Raw genomic sequence first — 23,235 nt, 5'->3', positions numbered from 1 at the left:
TTGAAAACAGCACAGAGACCTATGTGTTCTTCTCTGAATGGTAACACAACTAAGTGGTTTAAAAAATGAGGAACTGCTAAATGGGAGTGAGTGGGACCAGTCACCAACAGTATTTCAAAAATTACACCAGAAGCAAGATATTGTTGGTGACTGATCTCACTCACTTTTTTTGTTTAGCAATTCCTTGTTTTCACTCTCCTTTTGCAGTTCTTCCACTTGGTCCTCCAATAATACTTTAGAACTTGAAAAAGTGGTTATGGTCAGCAATTTATATAGTGCATGAATAGCACGGTGATATCCTATAAGTAGCAGACACATTTAGCTGATATTTCAACTTATAAAATGCCATTTTTAGTGTTGAGTCACTAACTTTCTGGCTTTGATGAATTTTGGAATGTTTTTCCATTATTTAGATGTTTCACCTCTATAGGAGAAAAAGGTCAATTAAAAAGAGCCGAGGAGAAAATAGTATGTTGACTAAACTTTTGGAGAATGTGTTGTTTAGGCTTTCATAGTAAAAGAGGAATGTTGGAATTTTCCATTTCCCTTCTGTAAATTACTGAAATTTGTTGTTTTGGACACTTGTTTCGAGGGACTGGTGTGGAGGATGTTTTTATCAAAAGCGAAAGCAGTCTGCAGCGGTGATAGTACTGCACCCTGTGTGATCTTTCTCTTTCAAGCCATTGGTCTCATGCTGAGATGCTTCTTATCTTTGTCATGTGTATAAAATTATTGACTTAACCTTCTTGGCAGCAGTAACAGCTGCAGGACTTAGTGATAGCAATTGTGTGCAATTTCCTTCTTAGTGTCAAGATTAGATATGAAAAGAGACTGAAATGTGAATGATAAGTGATCAAAATTTTCAATTAATCTAGAACAATATAGGAAGGAAACTTTATTTTTGCAGCACGAAGGACCAGGAGTATGCCTCCCAGCCTTGAGGAAGGGATGTGCAAAAATTTTGCTTCAGCAGAAAACAAAGGAGAAATGATTGCTAGGAATAAATGATATAAGGAAGCTAAAATTCATTTCATTTGATGCAAGTTACACAGTTTTTAGTATTTTTAAATAGTTAGAAATGATGAATTCGAAAAATTTGTAGTAATTTTTACCTTGCTTTTATCAAGAAGGGAAGCTTGGTTGGGCAGGCACAAAACCTGATCCTGTTACAGTTAATACGTATTTCTTTTTACCCACTTAAATTTGTGGGGTTTTTTCCATCGGTCTGCTTTTTGTGGGTACTTTTGGGTTCTCCAGTTGAAAAAAATTATACTTCCAGTGTAGAGGAGTGTAAAGAAAAAAGATAGATATTCACATTTTTTTTGAATATGCATCAAGTGAATTGTTGCTAAACTTACTTTACTAGCTGTGGTAGAGAAATGAGAAAATGAATTAAAGCTTAAAGTGGCTTGCTTCATGGTGTTGAGTGCCAGGTCTTGCACTTTGGGTCACAACAACCCCAGCTAATGCTACAGGCTTGGGCAAGAGCAGCTGGAAAGCTGCCTGGCAGAAAAGGACCTGGGTGTGATGCCTTGTGGGACTACATAAAAACAGAGGCTACACAAAATTAAGAGAATAAAAAGTGGTTATATTTATTGAAGGGCCTTCAGGTACACTTTGGGCAGATGAAGCCCACCCAGGGGCTACACCCAAAATGGACAACAGGTCACGAGTTTTCACACTTTTGTAAGTTTGGTCCATTTGCATATTGGGGGTTAATCCTCCAATTACAGCTTCAGGTAATGAAGTCATTTACCCCAGGTTTGCTCCCCCACAGCTCACTTTTGTTTACATTTCTCAGGGCCTGAGACAGTAAGGTGTCCTTGAGTTTCAGACCTAGAGAGGAATTGTTTCGTTTGACTGAAATGGGAGAACAGTAGCTAACAGTCTATATGGAGTTTAGAGTTAGACACTAATGAATTAGAGGATTACAGATACATGAAAAATATAGAAGCTAAAATCCTAAGGTATCAGGTGTGCTGGTCTACTGACCATTAGCCATCAGTGTGCCCAGGTGGCCAAGAAGGGCAATGTCCAGGAGAATTAGGAAGTGATTGTCCCCCAGTACTTGGCACTGGTGCTCAGGCATTGACATGCTGGAGTGTGTCCAGAGAAAGTCAGTGGAGCTGGTGAAGGGTCTGGAGCACAAGTGTTATTAGGAGTGGCTGAGGGAGCTGGGATTGTTTAGCTAGGTGAAAACGAGTTTCAGGGGTGACCTTATCACTCTCTACAACTGCCTGAAAGGAGGCTGTAGCCAGGTGGGGGTCAGTCTCTTTCCCCCAGGCAACCAGTGACAGGACAAGAGGAAATGGCCTTAAGTTACAACAGGGAGGTTTAGGACATTAGGAAAAATTTCTTCACCAAAAGGTGAAGTTGTCAAGCACAGGAACAGACTGTTCAGGAAAGTCCCTGAAGGTATTTAAAAGTTGTGTAGATGTGGCACTTAAGGACATGGCTTAGTGGTGCACTTGGCAGTGCTGGGTTAATGGTTGTATTTGATGTACTTAAGAGTCTTTTCCAACCTAAATGATCCTATGATTCTATGGTAACAACTGAAAAATGTTAAGAATAATTGCTCTTGCTGTTAGTAGAAACTGTAATGATATTTATAATTTAAAATAAAGAAGGAGGAAGAGGTAACATCTTGCCTGAATCCTTCATGACTTTTTTAATACCACGAATTTTGAGGCTGGTCTGCGTATCACTAGATGGTGCTGTTGCCTTGAGGGAAAAAAAAATGGACTACTTTTGACAGTGTGTCCCTCCTTTCACTGGGGGATGAGTTCGGTAAAATAGAGGCTGAAGAATTTTTTTTTTTTTCCTCACATTGAAAAGATGAGTAATTCAAGGTGATTATACTGTTATATAGTTTTCTTTTTGTAGATACTTTTTTTTTCAAAATTAGTAAGTGTGGTCTTAGCATGGAAATAGCGAATTTGAGGTAGAATTGTGGTCTAGTGGCACCCCTTTCAATTTTGACATAAGGCAATCTGAATATGATTTTTTGCCTGATGGTATGAAATGAATGTCATGCTTATTGAATCCTCTAAAAGCATAATTAATGAATTTGATTATATTGCCTTCTGACAAGCATTTGAGCAGATTTGTGAATCTTATCTGTATTAGCCATATTTCAATCGCATTAAGTTAGTGCTCTTGATTGGGATGAACTGAAGTACCCTGTACCCTTGCTGCTGCTAATTTGCAGAAAGAATGTAATAAATTGCCTTTTAGGCTTATGAGCCTTACGTGCTCTGTGCTGCCGTGATGGGAATGGAGATAACCCTTTAATATTACAGATGAAGGTGGAAGGATCCAAACCCACACTTTCAATACTAAATATGTTTGTTAAAACCACTTGCAAGTGATTATGCCCTTTTCTTGTATTTTCTAGGTGTCCATTGTACACATGGTTTCAATAGAACTGGATTTTTGATCTGTGCCTTTTTGGTCGAGAAGTTGGACTGGAGGTAACTTTGAATGTTAGTTCCTGGGGATTTGTGGAATGTGGCCAAAGGGTTCTTCAGTATGTTTCACTCATTGTCCTGACAGCTATGCTAATGTATTCGCTATTAGTTGTTTTATAGCTGCCTAATAATCTTGAGCAAACAGCCCATATTAACATTTTTCATATAATCTCTTGGTAGCTTAGCCTGTTGTAGTCAAGAATTCCAGGTCTGGTAGGTCAAAAGTCAGCTGTACTTGCTGTGTGTGGGCCTTTAGCAGTGTATATATTATGTTGTGTCTCTTCCCCTGACGTGTCCCACATTTTAAGTAAGAATGTAGAGTTCAGAGATTCCTGAAAGAGTATTTCCCATACTTTTTCATCTTTTTCATGTAGGTGTGTGTGTAGGTTTTTGGGCTTTTTTTGAGATCTGAAGAGATTAGCTAGAGCAACAGCAGAGTAACATACTTCTGAAGGATTGGGGGCAGACAAAGTCCTTGTTTCCAGCTTGTTTTTTGACTAAAGTGTACAGTATGCTTCTATACAGACTCACCCATTTTTTCTGTCTTTTAAAAATATTGGTGCCTTCATATAGAGTAGTTACCTTTTTCAGATAACATTAGTGTAAAAAGAAACCCCAAACCCAAAAAATGCCCGTACCATCCTGGTGGACATAAATTTTGCATAATTTTGGTAGTATTTCAAAATACTATTTCCTTCTTGACAGAGTCCTGTGAAAGTCATGTTTCTTGACAAGTCCATTAAGCAGTCTGGTGATACTTCTTGTATGTGGTCCTTTGAGTGAAGAAAATTTTACTCCTGTTGCAGGATTTTCTTGTGACTGGACATGCAGTTATTATGCTTAGCATACATGTGCAAGCTGTTTGCAAAGAACTGGGTCATTGCCGTCTGTTAGTAAACTTGGAATAAAGACATTGGAGTAATGGAGACAGAACACCATTGGTAATGGGTGGCTGAATCTTTGCAGGATCCTAGCTGTGTATAGGAAGTAGACACAGACACAAATATCTTTGTAGTATGATTCTAGTTGTTCCTATGAATTAGAAAATTTGTATGCTTTTAGTCAAACAATTTAAAAGTAGCATGCAATATTTAGACTTAGAATTGATCCTTTGTTCTAAAGAGGAAAGACACTTGAATCTCTTTGGATCTCCTGCTTTTATGCAGCCTCTGTTTTCAAACTGTGGTGGGAAAAGCCTTAAAATTCAACAGCCATGTCTTAATTTTTTTTGCTTTGGGTAGTTAATTGTATCAAGTTTGTTCATCTCTGTCAGATTATTTTAATAAAACATCCAGATATCCCCTGGTAGGGAAAAATGTCCACAGCAAAAGAAACAATTTTGGCAAGATGCTAGCTGATGCTGAGCATTGTATCAAGATAAATCTAATTTGCTATATCATTCTTTGAAACAAGGCACTGTTTCTTGCTAATGAGGAAATAAGATCTTCGTGATGGAAAAATCTATCCGTATCCCTTCCTTAAGCGTATGATGTAGGAGTGTTGCTGATGTATTGTGTACACTGGGGTGTATTTTATAGTTAGTTTAGAGAAAGGCCTGAAAGCCTGAAAGCTCTCCAGCTAGTGGTCAGAAACCTTACTTGATTCTCTTTTCAAGAACTCATTTTTCCCAAAGACTGCTGTGTTTCTAGAACATGGAAAATTGTTTTCTTTCAGCTAGGTTTCTGTACTTGAAATCTGTACTTGAAATCTTTTGGCTTTCATTGCCATCTATTCCAGAAGATTATAAGAGCTCCTCTGATATCATCAGAGAAAAATTCGAGCGTTTTTCATACCCCATCACTTTTGGTTTGTTTTGTCCTTTCAGTGGCATTCATTACAGAAGATGTGAAACAATTTAAGAAAGATAGCAAAGTAAAAAATGTCTTGTGAGAAAGAAATTAGGAGTCTTAAAAAAGAATTAGAATGGGGAAGAAAGGTCCTTCTAAGTAACTCAGACGTTAAAACTGTCATTTTTGAAATGAGACTATGTCTCACTCTGGAAAATGTCTTGTTTTCTCCTCTTAAAAGATCAGAAGAGTAAATCAACCTTACTGGTTCTTAGACACTGTTTCTGTCTATTATGGAAAATTTACTTCTTTAAGTTCTTAGGCTCCATTCCATACTGTACAGGTCAGACAAAAAAAAAGGCATTTTGAATTAAGTATCTGAAAAAAAAATAACGTCACAGGCTGTATTGTGTGCTTTTATTCCAGTTTTAGACATGTGCTTGTCAAGAAGCCTAACAGGGGCATCTCTTGATCTTTTGTGGTTTCTCCTCTCCTCTACATAGCAAGATTTTAAAATGTTGATCCTTGGAGCATTACTGCTCTTCACAGCCATGAAAAATGGAAGAGAGAATTACATCCAGTGTGTTTAGTTAAGCATTTTCATAGGATCTATGCAAATGGCAACAATAAAATCCTTGTTGTATGTTTTGGAGAATTTTCCAGTTGGCTGGTAGAGATGCATGACTGTTAGTTTTGGTTTCTAATTTTTTTATGGTCCAGCCTCCAATTTATTTGAGCAAGATTAAGTGTTAGGGGCATAGTAAAAGGCTTCTGAACTACAGTGCTTTTATGAGAAGCTTCTGGAAAGAGAAGTAATTTAAAAAGATTAGGATGATTTTTCCCAGTTTGAGAGCAAAACCTCTAATAAGAAGAAAGACAATTCTTAGGGGAGAAAAATGTAACCATATTTGAATTTGAACATTTGCAATTTTCTTCATTAAGTTTGTTGATATGTTTCTATGGTCTTTTTTTGTGTTGGTGTGGTCCTCAGGTCTGCATGCCACCCATTGCTTCTCTGTAGCAATAAAAAAAGTTGTATCTGGGTGATCAGCAGACCACTGTTGACTCACAATAAGGACTCAAAGCAGCCCGAGCTGCAGTTACTTGAGAACATTTGCAGTGCCTACAGAGTTACACAGAATCTTGCAAGAGCAACTGCTACCAGAATGATCCAAGCATGGACTTTCAAATATAAGGAATGTTTTTGCAATTACCACTTCAGAATTTGTATTGATTGTCAGTCCCAATAATTCTTACGTTTGGTAAAGCATGACATGACTAAGACATGTAAATTAATCATTCAGAGCGATTTTGAATTTTTTTTTTTTTTTACAGTATTGAGGCTGCTGTGGCTACTTTTGCTCAGGCTAGACCTCCAGGTATTTATAAAGGTGACTATTTGAAGGAATTGTTTCGTCGTTATGGCGATGAAGATGATGCACCATCACCACCAGAGCTTCCAGAATGGTGCTTTGATGAAGATGAAGAGGAGGATGATGATAATGGTAAAACTGGAGGCCCAGAATCAGAACCTGGATCATCAAGCTCTTCCTTTGGCAAGAGGAGAAAAGAACGCCTAAAACTGGTAATTTTGACTTGGAACTTAATATTCTAATTGCTAAACATAATTTCATAACCTCATGCCCACCATTTACCTCATCATACATGCTATGCAAGCATCACTGCTCTTGCAAATGGGGACTGGAAGCATTTTCTCTAACTGGAAAAAATTGTAGATGCATTGTAAACTTTTTTGTATTTCCTATGTCAACCTTGAACTTCAACATTCAACATCTCAACTACTCCAGTTGTAAAAATGACTTAAAAATTTTCTAATGTAACAATTCTTTGAGATAGTAAAGTGTTTTTTAATTACGCAGTCTGTGTTTAGAGATGAAATGTTATCAGAGTTGGGTGGAAACAGCTCTTATGTTTTGTAGTCATGTGGATGAAATTCATAATTTTTAAAATTCAGCACTCGTTTTGGCAAACAGTCTTGCTTTGGGAAATTTTGTAGGATTGAAAATTGGATTAGCAAAAAGCAATATGAGCTTAAAAAACCCAAGGCAACTTTGAAATCATATTTTGTTCAAAGCTGTTTTAGCTGTGTAAGAAATATGGCTGATCACTTACTGTGATTTTTGACATACATCTGCATAATTCTGATGAAATAAGTTATTGTAGTTACCATAGTGTGGAAGTAATACGCAAGTACAAAGAATATATTTGTATCACCTGAAGACTAATGACTCAGTTTTCTTCAAATTCCTGACTTGCTTTTTTTGTTTGCAAGTAAAGTAAGCTAGAATATTGTGGAGTGCAAAAATAGATTTTTTTTTTTTTGCATAATAATGTATTATTTTACTTGTGTACTGAGGTGTGTTTGTTTGCAAACACTTGGAAACCCTCATATTGAAATATGCTGCAAAAAAGCATTTTGTTGTTACTGCAGCTGGTCAACAAGGTTTACAGGTAAAGTATGGAAATATTAACCTGAAAGGAATACAAAATCCAGTCTAAAGAAGCAAGATGAACTTTGAAAACTTTCAAATTATCCCTCATCTGGAATAAAAAATTTCCCACACTATAAAAACACAGTAAAAGTAGAGTCAGGGGGTATGGCCACTTCCTCCATTAGCCTTGCAGTAAAACATAGATATCTAAGTATTTTTTGAGGGGCTGGAACCTTAAAATTGTTTTTTTGATGTGCCTTCTGATGCATTAGGAGCTGAGGTGTTACAATGAATTACAATGACAGCCTCTTTTCATCAAGTGTAAAACTCAGCTGGTCTATTTAACAGGAATGATACTGGCTTCCCAGGCGTTTTCTTTCTGCCACCATAGTTTTGTTGGAAGCTGGAAGCTAAATTATACGAATAAGCATATTAATAACTAAAAGTTAATTATGAGTTAGATAATTTGTGAAAGAAAGAATCATCTAGTTAATATGCATATTCGTATAATTCAGTTTTGCAGCTCTGAAGGAACATTCTTTGACACGAAGAGGAGGAACGGGCAGAATTCTTTACCATGGTTCTTGGCTGGCAGATGGGACTGCTTCTTAACTCAGTAGAGATGGATACAGTCTATTTCTGATTCCTTGTAAATATGCCATCTACAGGGGGAGTGAGTATCAGGTAAATACCTCTTGCTCAGATATTCTTATTTTACTGTCTGGAGGGCTAAATTTTCAGCATTATGTTGATTTCCTACAGCAGATGTTTTCACCTTTCTAATTCATCTCTTTCCTAAAGGCCTGGGGTAGGCAGTATAAAACTAGAGGTAGCTATAGTGATAGTGGTGTTCTGAAATTTTCTCATTTTGACCCAAGTCTTTGTGGAGACAGAAGAAAAGTTTAGTAGTAGAGGAGGAGACAGCTCCCAGGCTAGAATAATGAATAGCCAGAAACAACTGCTAGCTAGACTATGAAAGGAAATTAGTATGCTCTCCTTTTCAGAAACACTGATGTGAGAAACTTCACTGCAACATTTTTCATTGAAACTTCCTTATCTTGATGTCAAAAAATCTTGACAGCTTTTCTTTCCTGCACTACAGAAAGTGTAAGAATCATTAGAACATAAAGCCATTACAGTTCCCTTTGTCATCACCTTAAGGAAGTTCACAGGTACCAGGAAATTTGCTTGTTGCGGTCTGAGATGCCACACAGGAAATCCAAACAAATTTTGACTTGTCAGTTCATGCAGGATCAATGTTAACATTGAAACAATATTATTAACTGACACTTAGAATCTCACTTCAGGAAAAAGATACTAGATTTTGCAAATTGGACAAAAAGTTCTAATTCTGAGCCAGAGCCTACCAGCATTTTTTGGGTCAAATGGAATTTTTACTGTTTATTAAGGAATGTTGTCTCTTCTAGTCCCACGTAAGTTGCATATTATGAGGTGTGAGATGCAGTGCTTCTAAAATGAATGGTGACATCTTAAATAGTCTGGAAGAGATGGTGGCTGTTAATGATTTTCTTCATGATCTTGAATGCAGATGTCTTGTGGTGAGGCAGGGTGAAGTGATTAAACTGATTTGACATAGTGAGGATAATACTTATTAGTTAATTATCAAAGTACATAACAGTATTGATTCTAAATACTAGTGATGTGGGGTTTTTCTGCCTAACCAACTCTCTTTTGCAAAGTTTAACCCTTGCACTTACTGTTCTGCCTGAGGCCGTCTTGATGGATATGGGAAAAATACCATTTTTTGATTTGGCAGCACCATTTTATGTACTTGAATATGAGTATCATTTCCTTCTCCATGTTAAATGCTTGTTTGTTGACTTTTTCCTTATACTCCATATTTTTTGTACTACTGACCTTTCTTGTTATTCTTTGTAGTCTGTCATGTTGACTCATGTTTTCCTGATGCTGTGGTGCCTGTAATTGAATGCAAGCCTCTAGTTGAGGCCATCCTAGTAAGGCTTAATAGGGAGAAATTAATTTCACATGTCTTAAGGCTAATACTTCTGTTTATATATCTCAACATAATTGCCTTTTACAAGGCAGAACAATACTAATTCAGCTTTTGGTCTCTTGCTGCTTCCATGCCTTTTTCTCTAATTATCTACCAGTGTGTGTTTGTATAATTTCTTATCCATTATTAAGTGTAGAACTTTGTTTATACTGAATTGCACAGTGTTGTTTCCAGCCCATTTTTAAAATTAAGGATAACACTGAATCTTAAACTGCCATCCCAGTCTATATCCCTGTTACTAAAGTCACAGATGTCACAAAAATAAGAATGCTAATAGGAAGTTTAGGGGAAATAAATTAATTATCTTATGCCTAAACCAGACCCTGCAGATTCTTCTGTTTTGTTAGTGGAATGCTAACTCCTCTGAACCTGGTTTTGAAACAGGTTACTCTTCTGTGTTATGGAAGTTACATCTACCCCACGTTTTCTGGGTTCCTCTATGAGGACAAGATAAGCAAACAAAAGACAAACCAAGGCAAATGCATGCAATTCCAATTCTGTGAAGCCTGTTTCATTATGAAAACCAAATGTTTAGTGGAACACCTTTGCTACTGAGTGACAGTTGGTATGATTTTGTTGTTTCTTTTTTGCTTGTACATGCCAAGAGGCAGTTACTGTGATTTGGTCCTGTGTTTCTAGGTATTAAATCTAAGCTGATCAGTGTAACTCCCTGTCTCTCACTTCCTTCATTTTAGAGGATGTCTCTCCCTGACATGTTTTGGAATGTTTCTTGTCTTCTGGGAGGCAGTCTCTGAGCATATTGGCGCTCAGTCAAGTCTGAGTAGCTGAAGACGGCTCTCACCCAGGCCTGGTGATAGCCACTAGGGTCAGGAAGGTGTGTGTTTGGGGCTGTTCCTGCTCACCCACTCCTCCAGATGGTGTTTAGGATCTGTACCAATACAGGATAATACACATTGCCGCTTCTCCTTCGGCTGAAGTGATGGGTGGAGAAATTCATGGCAAGTGGGGCAAGCTTGATTAGTACAGATGGTGTGAAGGTTGTGCAGAGTGTAGATGCTAAGTGCATTAGTTTCCTTGGATCCTTTAGGGCTTATAACTCTTGGTAGTATCGGTGCTGAGGACTTGACATGCTCCTGGTGAGCTGAGTTCTCTGGAGTCTCTGCACCATGTTCTTCAGTGTCTTGTTTCCACAGGCATAGTTAGCTGAACAGTAGTGTAGGAACTGCACGGGTCTGGCTCAGTTTTGGCATCTTATCCAAGGTACGTCCTCATGTAGCCCGGAGTGCTAAGTTAGCCAAGCACAAATGCCCGAGTGACTCACCTTGTTTTCATAGGGCTGTGCCTTAGCTAGTGATTATACTTGAAACAGATAATCTGCAAGAAACACTTTCAAGCATGATATTTGTGTTTATTACTATTCCTTTTCTGGAAAATCTTTGCTGTTCCCTGCCTGTTACTTCAATCTTAGCAGTCGTACTGCCATTGCACTCTGCCATTATTTACAGAAGCAAGGCAGAACCATTTTCCTTTGTTTCCTGGTGCTCTTCACCACTTATCAGAATTCAGACAATGTGCTGGGCAGGCACGAGTAGCTGTCTGCCTCCCTTGCCCACTCACCTGCGTGCTGTTGCACTGGCTGGTGCCCACGTAAATAGTATGGGGTGAGTGACACACAGAAAGTCTGTGGAGCTCAAGGTAATTAAAGTTTTGAATTTATATTGAATATTTCGTTAGGATGTTCTGTTCTCAGAACATGATTTGGTAATGTGACCGAGCCAATCTTAACTGACTGCAGGCTGTATGAAAATGGTGGTCCTGCTTTCCCTGCACTCCTTGTGTTCCTTCTGCTTTCCCTTGTGCTGGCACTAGTGCTGAGTTAGCCTATGGTGAGCTAGTTTAGGATACTTTTTGGCAGAAAATTACCAATTTATGATGTTATTTTTGCCAAATTTGCTCCGAGACTTGCTCAAGCATAGAACAGATGAGTGTCACGGTGTGTGGAAATGCAAAGGAGGAAACCACTGTTCCTTTCATCAGTAGTAGCTGGATTTGTTAGAGATAGTTTCAAATGTTTTAGAGGACAGATATGAAATACTTGTATCTTCACATGCAGGATTCAACAGGTGAATAACCATGGCTTGATCGTAGTGTGCATTGAAAATTTATTTGAGGTTCTGTTGAAATAAGTCTGGTTGATTTGAGATCTCCATAGAAATCTTTAATTTTGTAGTTTTGTAGACCTGATGGCTTTCATGTGTTGTGTTATGCAGGATTTGTTTTTATTCCTCTTGGCATCAAACTTTTTCTAGAATGTACAAGTTATTTTAGAATTTTATTTCCAGGGTTTGTTGTTTTTTGATCACTACATAGGCTTTTCTGGGGCATTCAGGATAGCAAGTCCTCTTTAATAACCTGGTTTAGATTGAGAATAAAATTATAAAAATATATTTACACAAATATTTTGTTATGAACCCACTGTTCCTATTTTTCCTTTTGTAAGAAATTTGTCCTAGATCAACTTTCTTGAGAGTATTAGCTAAGTAGTGTAGGCATCTAAGTACTAGCTATCCCTCCCTGTTGCTTTTTTTTAAAAAATTATATTTTTTCCTCATAAATAATTTATTTCAGTTCCTGGATTTATGATATGGCTCACCTGTGAGTTTCCTGGCAAACCTCAGCTAATGTATCTTGGCATTTGGGGGTAAATCTTTAAGGAATGTTTAAGCTGGTATTGCTCTAGAGGGTTGTGAAAACAGACTTAGTCTGTATTGACATATTATGATCTGATTTTGTGACAGCTTTAATACTAAATTTTAACTTTTTTTTTTTTTGTTTTGTTTGTTTGTTTGTTTAGGGTGCAATTTTCTTGGAAGGAATAACAGTTAAATGTGTGACCCAGGTGACAACGCAACCAAAATTAGGAGGAATACAGCAAAAATGTCAGCAGTTCTGTGGATGGGAAGGGTATGAGAATATTTAGAACTTATTTATACTGTCTAGAAGTAAGTGTTATATTTTGCAGAATGAAACAACTCATAAAAATGAGTGACCATTTTTTGATGGATTGTTTATAAAAAAAAAAAATCACACTTGGAAATGAACATCTTGCACTGTACTATGAAATGGAATGATCAATTTTTGATGTTAAGAAACAAGATTCTAGAACTACTTTTCCATTGAGATAACAAAATCTTGCTGTTCAAATTCCAGATGTAGCCTAGTCCAGCTATTTGTGTAAAATTTAGTTCTTTCTCAAGCAGTAGATTTATTTATACCACTGCTATTACACTTCAGTTTAGAGGTATAATACTCATTTTTATAGCTAACTTGGATTTGTGTCCAATGTTAATGAAAATGTTGGTTTTAATGTCTATGATTCTGAAGTTTTCCTTTCCAAAAGTTGGTGACCCACACTGCTTCCTAACTTGTTGATGCTTATCATGCCTGTAATTTTTTGAGTATCTCTTTCTGCAAAGTTAAAACTTTGAAGTTCCACATAATTTAGTGTTTTGTCATAAGCAAATAACCTTGTTCTTATCAGATAGGCTTTTGACTTCTCTTGCAAAATACTTTTTGGAGAAGATGTTCTAACTCAGAGTTAAATTTGCAACAAGTCTGGTACAAGGTGTGACTTGAGTCTGATGTAAAAAATGTATTTCCTTGTGTGACTATTTATTGCAGAACCATTAATAAACATGGTTCTTTTTTTTTAGAACTGGATTCCCTGGAGCACAGCCTGTTTCCATGGACAAGCAAAATATTAAATTTTTGGAGCAGAAGCCATACAAAGTTAGCTGGAAAGCAGACGGCACCCGGTAAGTTCATTTTAAATGAAAAAGCAACACACAGTAAATTCGGTAGACAGTTTGTATTTTCTCAGGAAAGTGAATTTGCCTGTACAAAGGACAAAGCACAACAACAGAACGGGCTCCAGAGATTAATTTTTATTCTGTCTGGGTGCCCAACATTTGCTGAAGTTTGCGGCCAAGTTTCTCTCTTGCAGCTGTTCTACACACTGACTGTTAAAGGCAGGTACCCTTATTCTTCTCCATAACCCTTGCCTGTCTGTCAGCCAGGACTTGCCACCAAGGTCTTAAAATAATCTTACATAACAGTGAGAGTTTGCTAAGCTGAAGACTTTGTTTATAAAAGCTAAATTAAAACTTCTAATTGATCTTTCAGAAGCTGGGTAGTATTAGAAATTTTCTAGTTTTTTTTTTTTTTTTTAATTCATGCTGTGATGCTTTATTCAAACACATAGTTCATGTCAGCTAGAGAGTCAGTAATTTTATCTTCCCTCACCAATTCTCTTACATTTATTGCAGGGGTGCCTTTTGTTTAATAACAAACTACAGCCTAATTGGACTGATTGGACATATTCTAAAGCTTTTCCTGGGTTCTTTATTTTGCTAGGTTTGTTATCTTTAATAATAGAGCATCCTAGATAATGAAAATCTTGGAGAATATGGGGAATTGGATGTCTTATGAGGATTACCAAGTGGCTCCACATGGAGTCAGTCAGGATTCAGCACACTTCATCCAGAACTAAGCAGTCTTGTATAAAAAGCCCCAGACCCTTCAAGTGTCTCTCCTCTGTGGAGTTTGTGCTTCAAGGGTTTATTAGCTTGGGCTGAGTATGGTGTGAAAAGTCAAAGTAAGCTTGCAGTCACTATGGCATCCAAGCATCGAGAAGTGTCTGGGAGTAATTGGTTTACTAACACTGGCTGTATGCACAAGCACTTGGATAGCACTTGCAGGTGTTCTCAGGGTGGGAAGTTACAGCAATGAGGTGTTGGGAGATGAAGGCATACTCTCAGAGCAATACAGGGCATAGGGCATTCCAAAGCTGCTGATCCTGAACAAATGAAGTCAGCCAGCTTAAACTGACCTGAAGAGTCTTTGTCATATCCAATGTTGTTAAATTGGAAAATTGATGTCTTATGTAATAGTCTTATTTTCCTTCTCAAACGTGTGGATGGGATGCCCACGTTCTGAGTACTAAAGCAATTATACAGAACATAGTAGTGTCCCTGGAAGACTGCCTTTTGTGAAGGAAATTAAAGTGTACATGTAATTTCTTCTAGAAATTTTCAGTATTTTGAACATTCTATCCTATGTTTTTAGTTTTAGAATGGTGGCAAAACAGAATGGATGAAGAACAAAACTGAAGGAACTAAATAAGCTCTTTTAAATTTTTTCAAAACGTAATAACTTGCAATAGATTATGAAGATACACAGACTGATAGGTATATTCAGAGAAGAAAATGGAGTACAGAGATCCAGTGTTAATGAAATTCACCTTAAGTAATATGAAAGAGAATAAATATGAAAACCTGAGCTATTATTTGGACATTTAGACACTTTGCATGATACGTATCCTAATCAACAATGAAAAATTGTTATGATCATTTTTACATTGGACATGCTTCTAATTATTTAGTTGTTCTCCAGTGATCCAGACTCCATATGCAATTAAACAGATTTTCATTCATTTTTGTGAACGCTTGTGTTGACAGGCATGACCTTCTTGCATTCAATATTAAGTCATCAGTTAGTGGAGACCAATTTATGGATCCCCTACTTACATTATCTGGAGATGGAACCCCTGTCATCAAATAATCTCTGAAGCTATTTTGTTAAAAGTGGTTTAGATGCAGCAGTCTAGACTTTGCCTATTAGAATATTATTAGGCTTGCATGCATTTTTTTGTTTGTTGTTTTGTTCTCTCTTTGTTTAAAAAGCACTGCTGTTTTGTCAACCCTATTGGACTTAGAGGAAAAACAGATGCATAAATAATAACTTTCCGTTATACTTCCTCACTGAAATGAAACACTTTTATTTTAGTTAATAGCAACATTTACTCAACTTAGCCAAACTTCTTAAATTTCACTATTTTGTTAAATACCTGTATTTTATTTCTGCAGCAGTAGTTTTTCCAAGAGGTTTCATGACTGAAGCATTTTTTTATACGTTCTCTTAACTGATATGCAGTGTCAGTAACTTCACTAAAGACTTTTACTTTTCCTGAAAAGCATTTGCTAATCCTTTATTCTGACTGGAGCTGAACCTTTCATCCTCTGTTTTAAGAGCTATGTTGGTTTTGGGGTTTTTTTTTGTGGTGGTGTTCTTTTGTTTTTGTTTTTTTTTCTTTCCCCATTGTTTGGGGTTTTTTTTCAGTTGTAGAACCGTGCAAGTTTTCTTGGTTTCTTAGCACTGTTGTATTTTTCTACCCGTAATTTTAGAAAAAAAATAAAGTATTTCCCTAAATAAAAGGGCATTATTTCTCGTATAATGTTGACTAACAATGTGAAATTGATTAGTTAAATTATTTGATAGTGATTCTCTAAAATATTTTGGGGAGATTTACTAGAGTTGTATCTTACATATTTTTGTAAGTGTGTGAGTTCTGAGTCTGGTTTGGGTCAAAACTTAGAGCTCCAAGGAAATGGAGAAAGATGAGTTCAAAATATTTTGACTTAGCCTTACTTAGTCTGTTGTGATTTGAAGAGTTTGCGCCTTCACTGTGGTCTTGCTTGTTCTGTCCCTGGTTTCCAGGGCCCTTGTTCCATAAGTATCAGCAGGGCACTCCTCCTGGTTCTTGCTCCAGCATTCCTTCTGGAGCATGTTTGTCCCAAAAGGAAAAATGCAGTGTGCACAAATACTTCTCCCCTCCTGTTTGTAAATGCCAATGTATGAAGATGTGTATGTTTGTATCCTAGGTTTAGAGAAATGAACTTTAAATTAAAAGATCTGTGAAGCTCACTTAGCATTGGCACTCTTTGGTGAAATATTTCCTTTGTACCAGCTACTTGGTTGTATGTAAATAATGTATGCAAACTCATGCTGTTTTGGGGAAAACCACCTCTAAAATCATATTGCTTTAAATTATTATTATTTAAATAAAAGTCACAGAGTTCTGCAGCTATTCTGACTGGTTTGGTGTAAATTCTCTGTATTTATTGGAACAGTAGTCAGACTACTGGTGTCTTATAAATAATTTTAATGCTAATCTATTCATAAGCCAAAAGGCAAATTTCCCACTAGTAAAATCATGCCTTTTGGCTTTGTTGGGATGAAATATATGTTGTATGTTAACAGTAGCTACAAGGTAGATACATCTTTACAAATGTATCCAATTTTGCAGTGTTTCTGTGTTTCTGAAATAGTAGTTACTGTCTGAATAAGGTAATTGTAACAGTATGTTCAAGGCATTGCTGGATGACTCTGCATTATCAGCTCTGTACTGTAAAATGATTAGCCCAGGTGGGTAATGGCTTGTTGAAGCCCTTCATATGGATCTCATTAATCCTGTTTGTAGCAGATGCTTGTTCTAATGAGTGGAGCTGAATGTTCAGGCAGGGTAAAGTAATGAGACACCAGTGCTAAAGAAAAGACTGTTATCACTAAGAATAAGAAAAAGCTTAAAAATGTCTGTGGAATAATTCAAATCAATACAGTCAAACAGGACTAGGTTTTAGAATGGTAAAATGTGACCTGCACTAAATGGAACCTATTAAGGGGAGTAAATAATTTTCCTACATTTGTATGAGTACCTTTTTTATTTTTCACATCTGTACACATGCAGTTTGAGTGAAAAATAATAAATATGATCATAATACTATGGCTGTTCAATTATATTAAGGCAGCTATTTCAATGCAGAACAGGTAGTTCTTGCCAAAGGCTATTAAATTTGAAAAATATTCATGCAAATTTGATGGCTTGCAGATATCTAAATGCGAATAAGTAGATGCAGACTAAAACAGCTCTTTGAGAATTGCTGCTAGTTGTCTAACATGTATTTGTAACAAGATAGGTACATCTGTGAAGTTGGTTTTTTCTTTCATGGTTAGCAAATTACATTTTAAAAGAAAGGCCTGTTGCCTAAGTAATTATTTTTTTGTTGTTATCATAGTACAAAATAAAAATAGTAAATGTACACCTAATTGTATGATAAAACTGATGGGCATTTTTTTGATTGTTTATTAATCAAATAAGTTTGATTTATCTTGAACGTATCAATCAATATATCTTGCTCTATATATATAGTATTGATTTATATTGAATATAATTATTTTGACTTAGTTACTATATTCTCAAACTTGTGCTAGCTTCCTAGGTTTTTTAAATTCAGCTTTTTGTACAAATTGACGAATTTTTTTTTTTTTAAACTTTAACATTATTGGCAGTTGCAGCCTCTTCAGAAACATATTTGTGACCCTTACTTGAAGGAAATCTATGCAGTATATTTTAAGATAACTTATCTATAAATGTAATGAAAACAAGGTTGAAGTTTCTCTCTGATTTCCATGGCTCAGTACTTTTTCTTTCCCTATTCTTTGATCCTTTACATGATGAGATGAAGCTTACATGCATAACTGAGAAATTGCAAATTTGTAATATGAGAAATTATCCAAAAGTCATTTGGTCCAGAATAAATTGTGAAAAAAATCATCACTGCTAAAGAACAACTTTAAAAAAAAAAAAAACAAAAATTAGGTGTTTGTTTGTTTTAGAAATTAAGAGGTAAAAGATACTAGCCCATATTAGGTGGCAAGGAAGCAAAATGGTTGCCTGTCTTTAAAGGCTTAAAGAAAAGATAGTTTTTCCATGAACCCATTCAACTATTATCCCTGAGAGAGAGGAGAGAAAGTTGAGATAATAATGAGAATGAAGGAGGACAGAGAAGATTGGAGAGTAGTACTAATCCAATTAAACCCCAAATCTATACACTTGAGAACTCATTATTAAGAACAAGAGACCAGATTGCCATGAAAGCAGATCTGGAGAATGGAAAGCTTGTCTCCTGGGAGCAAAGATATTAATGTGGAGTTGAACTTGAAGGAGACTATTGGGAATGAGAAAGAAGCCATAGATTAATTTTCAGATTGTACAAATTACATGACCAGATTCTCATGGATGTGAAATTTTATGCCCAGTAGTAGAAAGTTCCTGAAGCAGAGGTTTACACAATTGTTAGTGCATTCTTCCTTAATTTAGAGTAGGGGGACAAAAATGTAGGGTGCTGAGATTTTCAGACATCTTCAGAAATTGTGTTAGAAGGAAAGTTAAGGGCTGTTAATCAAAACAAAGCATTTATGAGTAAAAGAGCATTTCTCAAGGTATGAATACTCCCTTCCTGGGCACCTTCCCTTCTGACCCAGATAGCTACTGAGAAAGCAAATTATTATAAATTGTGTTTTGAGTGTCTTATCATTGAATCACATTTAGGGTTAATACATGTTTATGATCTTGGAGTAAGGAAGGAATGTTGGCCTCCTCATCATAGGATAGGGTTAAGAACCCACACAAGAATCATCTGGCTGCTTTTAAACCACACCTTCCTTTCCTTTTCCTTCTTCCTCTCCCCACTCATCTTAAGAAATAGACTTAAATATTCATCAGTTTTGCACCATTAGTGTTGTGTATCCCTTTCTCTGTGGCTGTGGCATGTTCCAGTGGGGTGAAATTTTAAAGGACGGAAATTTCCAGTGTTGGGCACGTGCTGAATAGACTTTTCAGGACCAAATGAATTTTTTTTTATGGGAGTGACAGGTTTTGTGAACAACTGGGTTTAACCCAAGTTATTTGATTCCAAGTTAAATGAGCTTGATTCAGTTGTGCTTATGTAACTGTCAGCAATAGGCAAAGCCTCAGCTGGTAATTACACATCATTTATGTGTGTAGGACAGCCATTCTTCAGACATTTGTATTATTTTCATTGAACGTCTCAAAGAACTAGTTATAAGGGTTTTTCTATTATTATTTGCATGAAATTGTCAGAATGGAGTGACACCTAAAGTAAGAGATTTGGAACCAAAACCCTTACTTTAAAGTTTAAAGTGACTGTTCCTAGTCCAGTCTTCCAATCTCCGCACTGTGTTTTTATGTCATGTTTTTAAGGTCATGGGGAAAAAATACAGTTTTTGTTTACATGCCATAGTCCCTTGGGGTCCTTCTTCATAATTATTTTAACTATTCTTTAGGGGAAAACAAGCTCATCCATTTTTAAACTAGTTCTGTACATCTACCTCTGTAAATGGAAGAATTTTTGTTGAGAATGAGGCTGCAATCCATGTGAACTTTATTTCATTGACTTTATTTTGAATAATATATCTAAGGGGAGTCAAGATTAAAAGCTCTAAATAAATAGCTTTTATAAACTACAGTAGTGGTAGTTGTTAGGAATCTGCAGTTTAACTTTGAAGTGTGTAATGATAACATAATGTCAGAAGGTTCTGCAAAAGTATATAAAGATCACATAAATGGTTCAGGATTAAAATGTATAAACTGCCTTTCTAATTATTGCTGAAAAGAGCAATTCATAGATGTTAAGCACAATGTTAGACAGCATTCCTCTTAATTTTCAAAAAAGGAGATGCCTAATTCGTGGCTTTATTTTGTGTGTTTAGGTAGGAGAGGAAGAGGAGATGGGATGAGGAGGCAGGAATTATGTGTTTGACTCTAGAGAAGAGTTGGAGGTTTAGGAGCTGATATGTGAGTTGTTGCTCATTCTGCATCTTGATAATTGTCCTGTACAATTGTGTTGGGCAGTAAATTTGGGATTACAAGACTAATACTGGCCTGTTTTCCACAGCATTAGAACCCATAAATATAGTATGCTTAATTGAATTTTTATTTGAGAGTGTGAAAATAAAACTTTGATAAACTGAGTTTGGATTAAGGGCACTCCCAATTTGTTTAGCATTTCCCCTGTCTGTAGGTAAAGATATTCCAGCTCAGGGCAAGGAAGGTCTAGTACAAGGTGGCTTCATTATCTCCACCTGTTGCCATGTTGTCGTTTTCCCCTGTTTTCCCTACTGTACTGGCATTGAGGGCATGTCTAGACTTTGCCTAGCAGACTTTGACAGCAGAAAAGGTTTTGATAGCCGGACTTGTGGGCATCACCAGGCAACTCATTCATTTTGTTTAACTATTAATTTTGAACCAGGAGAGGTGTCTCTTGATTGGGAGACTGTAAGTCAAATGAGGCAGCACAGAATGTCATAAACTCTTGGACTAATGTATGGAGCCATTTGATATAAAAGTATGTCTGGTTTTGTGTTGGGTTTTCTTTGCAGGGGTCCAGTGATGGTGCATTTATGTATTTATTACTAAGGCACATCCATATGACTTTGTTGCTTCTTCATCTCCTGAAATCTTCCTTTTACAGTCACTGAGTCAATGTAGAGGGATGAATAAACAGGTGTGACTGAACATGTCATTCTTCATTTGGCTCCAAATTGACTTGAATGGCCAAAGAAAGCATTCTTACTCTAGGTTGTGGTTTCTCATTTGTATGTGCTTGCAACACTGTCAGAACTCTGAAAAGACGTGGTAGAAGAAATCTGTTGGATTTGTGCCCCTTCTTTAAGTGGTTAAGGAGCTCTGCTGATGTGATACTATACAGGCAGTGTATTCTGTGAAACAGCAGGCCTGGTACTTCACAGTTCTGAAGCCTCTTGACAGCACTCAAGAAGTTTTATGGTCACAGTTCTGGGCTCTGATTATTCATATGTAACTATTTGAGTATTTGAACAGATTGTCTTCTAAGCAAGCTCTTTTGTTTATTTATAAATAGGTAATGCATTAAAATGCTTATTGCGTAGCTTGTGCTGTGAATACTGATCTTAGAATATTCAACTGTAGTCCCCAAAATGTTCTAATAAGATCCAGATAAAGGGTGTGCCTGCATGTATATCTGATTTGCAAGCAACCAGTATCAATGATTACGGGTTTATTTATTTATTTTCCTTTCTCCCAGACCACTTTTAATAGTGGAACAGTACATTCTGTGCTGCTGGTTCTCCTGGGGGGGATTACAGACACATCCATGAAGCGTAATGGCTTATGTTCAGTCAGGGAAGAATGACATTCAGTTTGTGAAGTTGAACTATACAGAAATCTAGGGCATCCCTTTCTCTTGGAGCTAGTCTATTCTGTGAGCACAAATGGCAGCTGTGTTCCTGCTGTGGCTTGTGCTGGCAATGCAGACAGAATTGACCCAGAATACGCTCTGGCATAAATCAGTTCCAAGCTGAGGGGATCTCCTTTTTCAAAGCTGTGTTACTCTTTTCATGACTGCTCTGTTATGGCTCTCCGTGAGAGACATTATGGTTCACTTGCTTGGGGAAAGAAGGAATGTAGCTATTTGTCATGTAATGCTAAATTAATTTGTTATTTCTTATATATTTTTTTTAGCCTGTTGCTTCAGGCATGAATTTTGTCCTATACCTCCAAGATATTTTCAGATAAAGGTTTGTGGAGAGGGATGGAGCCAAAGAAGTTCAAGCAAGCTTGAAACTCTATCTGCAATAAATAATGAAGATAATAACAACAACAACCGTAAAAATCATGAGTTCAGGAGTTCGGACAAGCTTGAGATATAGTTTGTTCCATTAATCTTACAGCTTTAGAAAAAAGTAATCAGAACATTATATATCATGCAGTTGGTTTTCAACAGTGTTCCTATCACTGGTTTAGAAATGCACTTAGCATCATTGAAATTTGGGTGAAACAAAGAGAATCTCGTTTTAAAAATTAATCTGTTAGTATACAGGCTGTTACTGGGTCATATCTTTTCTAGCTTGCTAACAGTTCTTTTGTTTTACATCAGACAAATCACGTCATAGTGCACTATAAGAGCTCTTCGGTATGTAGTAGTTGTAGTTTAATTTACCCTTTGTTGTAAGTCAAATAATGATTACAAGACAACTTTAAATTTAACCCATAAGGTTTAATATCCTTCTAAAAATAAAGAAACAAAACCTCTATAGCACTCTAACTTAATTAAAACCCTGAAAGACAGACAAGAAAAACACTGTGACTGGATAGTCCTTTTTAACCTTGCTAAATTCTTGGTTTTACCAGCAGTTTCACAGTCTAATAATACTTTAGATAGGAAATGTAGTTTTACACTGGTTTTGAATTTGCCATCTGTTAAATTAATTAAAACATCTTCATCTTTTATAAATTTATAAAACAGGAAAAGCCAAAGTTTGAGCTCAGTATAAACTGTGATACTTGATTAGGAGAAATTATACTAGTTTCCACACTTCTTATGCATTTTTCCATGGTCCTTAGTGTTGCTGTTGTCTCCTTTATTCAAAAACTGACTTCTCTATTAATGCTGGTGCACACTATATCCTGGGTGAGGGGATACCATAAAGTTGTATAATGATGCAACATTATTTCTGTATTCTGCTATTTTGCTGAACTACCCTGTTCATTATCTGACCTAATTATTTGTTTGCTGATTTGTTTTGTTTTGTTTGTTTGCTTGTTTGGCTGCAGCTGCAGTTCCGTGCTGTCACTGACCACTAAAAAGTAGCTGCTGTATGAGCTTTCTCAGCTGACAGTTAATTTAGAACCTTGTAAGGTGGGGAAGTGTGGTTGCATTTCCTCTCTTCCTGGCTGTGGTACTCTTTGGATATCAAAACTTGCAGTGTTTGTTCCTGTAGTTCTGGACATATTGAAGATTTCTGTAGTAAATGCCGTCTGCAGATATACTCCCTCACTTTTCATGATATTCAGG

The 23,235-nt window shown here is 36.5% G+C and overlaps 1 protein-coding gene across 3 annotated transcripts in view; it reads left to right on the top strand.

The window, feature by feature from the left end:
- Positions 1-23,235, top strand: part of LOC121673295 (mRNA-capping enzyme) — a 172,197-nt gene that overhangs the window by 13,887 nt on the left and 135,075 nt on the right. For all 3 annotated transcript variants that reach the window (XM_042046489.1, XM_042046488.1, XM_042046490.1), the window contains exons 5-8: positions 3,395-3,470; positions 6,590-6,839; positions 12,558-12,667; positions 13,417-13,518. In XM_042046489.1, coding sequence (XP_041902423.1) covers positions 3,395-3,470; positions 6,590-6,839; positions 12,558-12,667; positions 13,417-13,518 — 538 coding nt within the window. The remainder of the gene's footprint in view (positions 1-3,394; positions 3,471-6,589; positions 6,840-12,557; positions 12,668-13,416; positions 13,519-23,235) is intronic.

This window comes from Corvus kubaryi, unplaced genomic scaffold, assembly GCF_017639235.1.
Source record: "Corvus kubaryi isolate FWS band 111438036 unplaced genomic scaffold, C.kubaryi_AGA036_p1.0 65329, whole genome shotgun sequence".
Lineage (NCBI taxonomy): Eukaryota > Metazoa > Chordata > Aves > Passeriformes > Corvidae > Corvus > Corvus kubaryi.
This window is presented reverse-complemented; position numbering and strand designations above follow the sequence as displayed.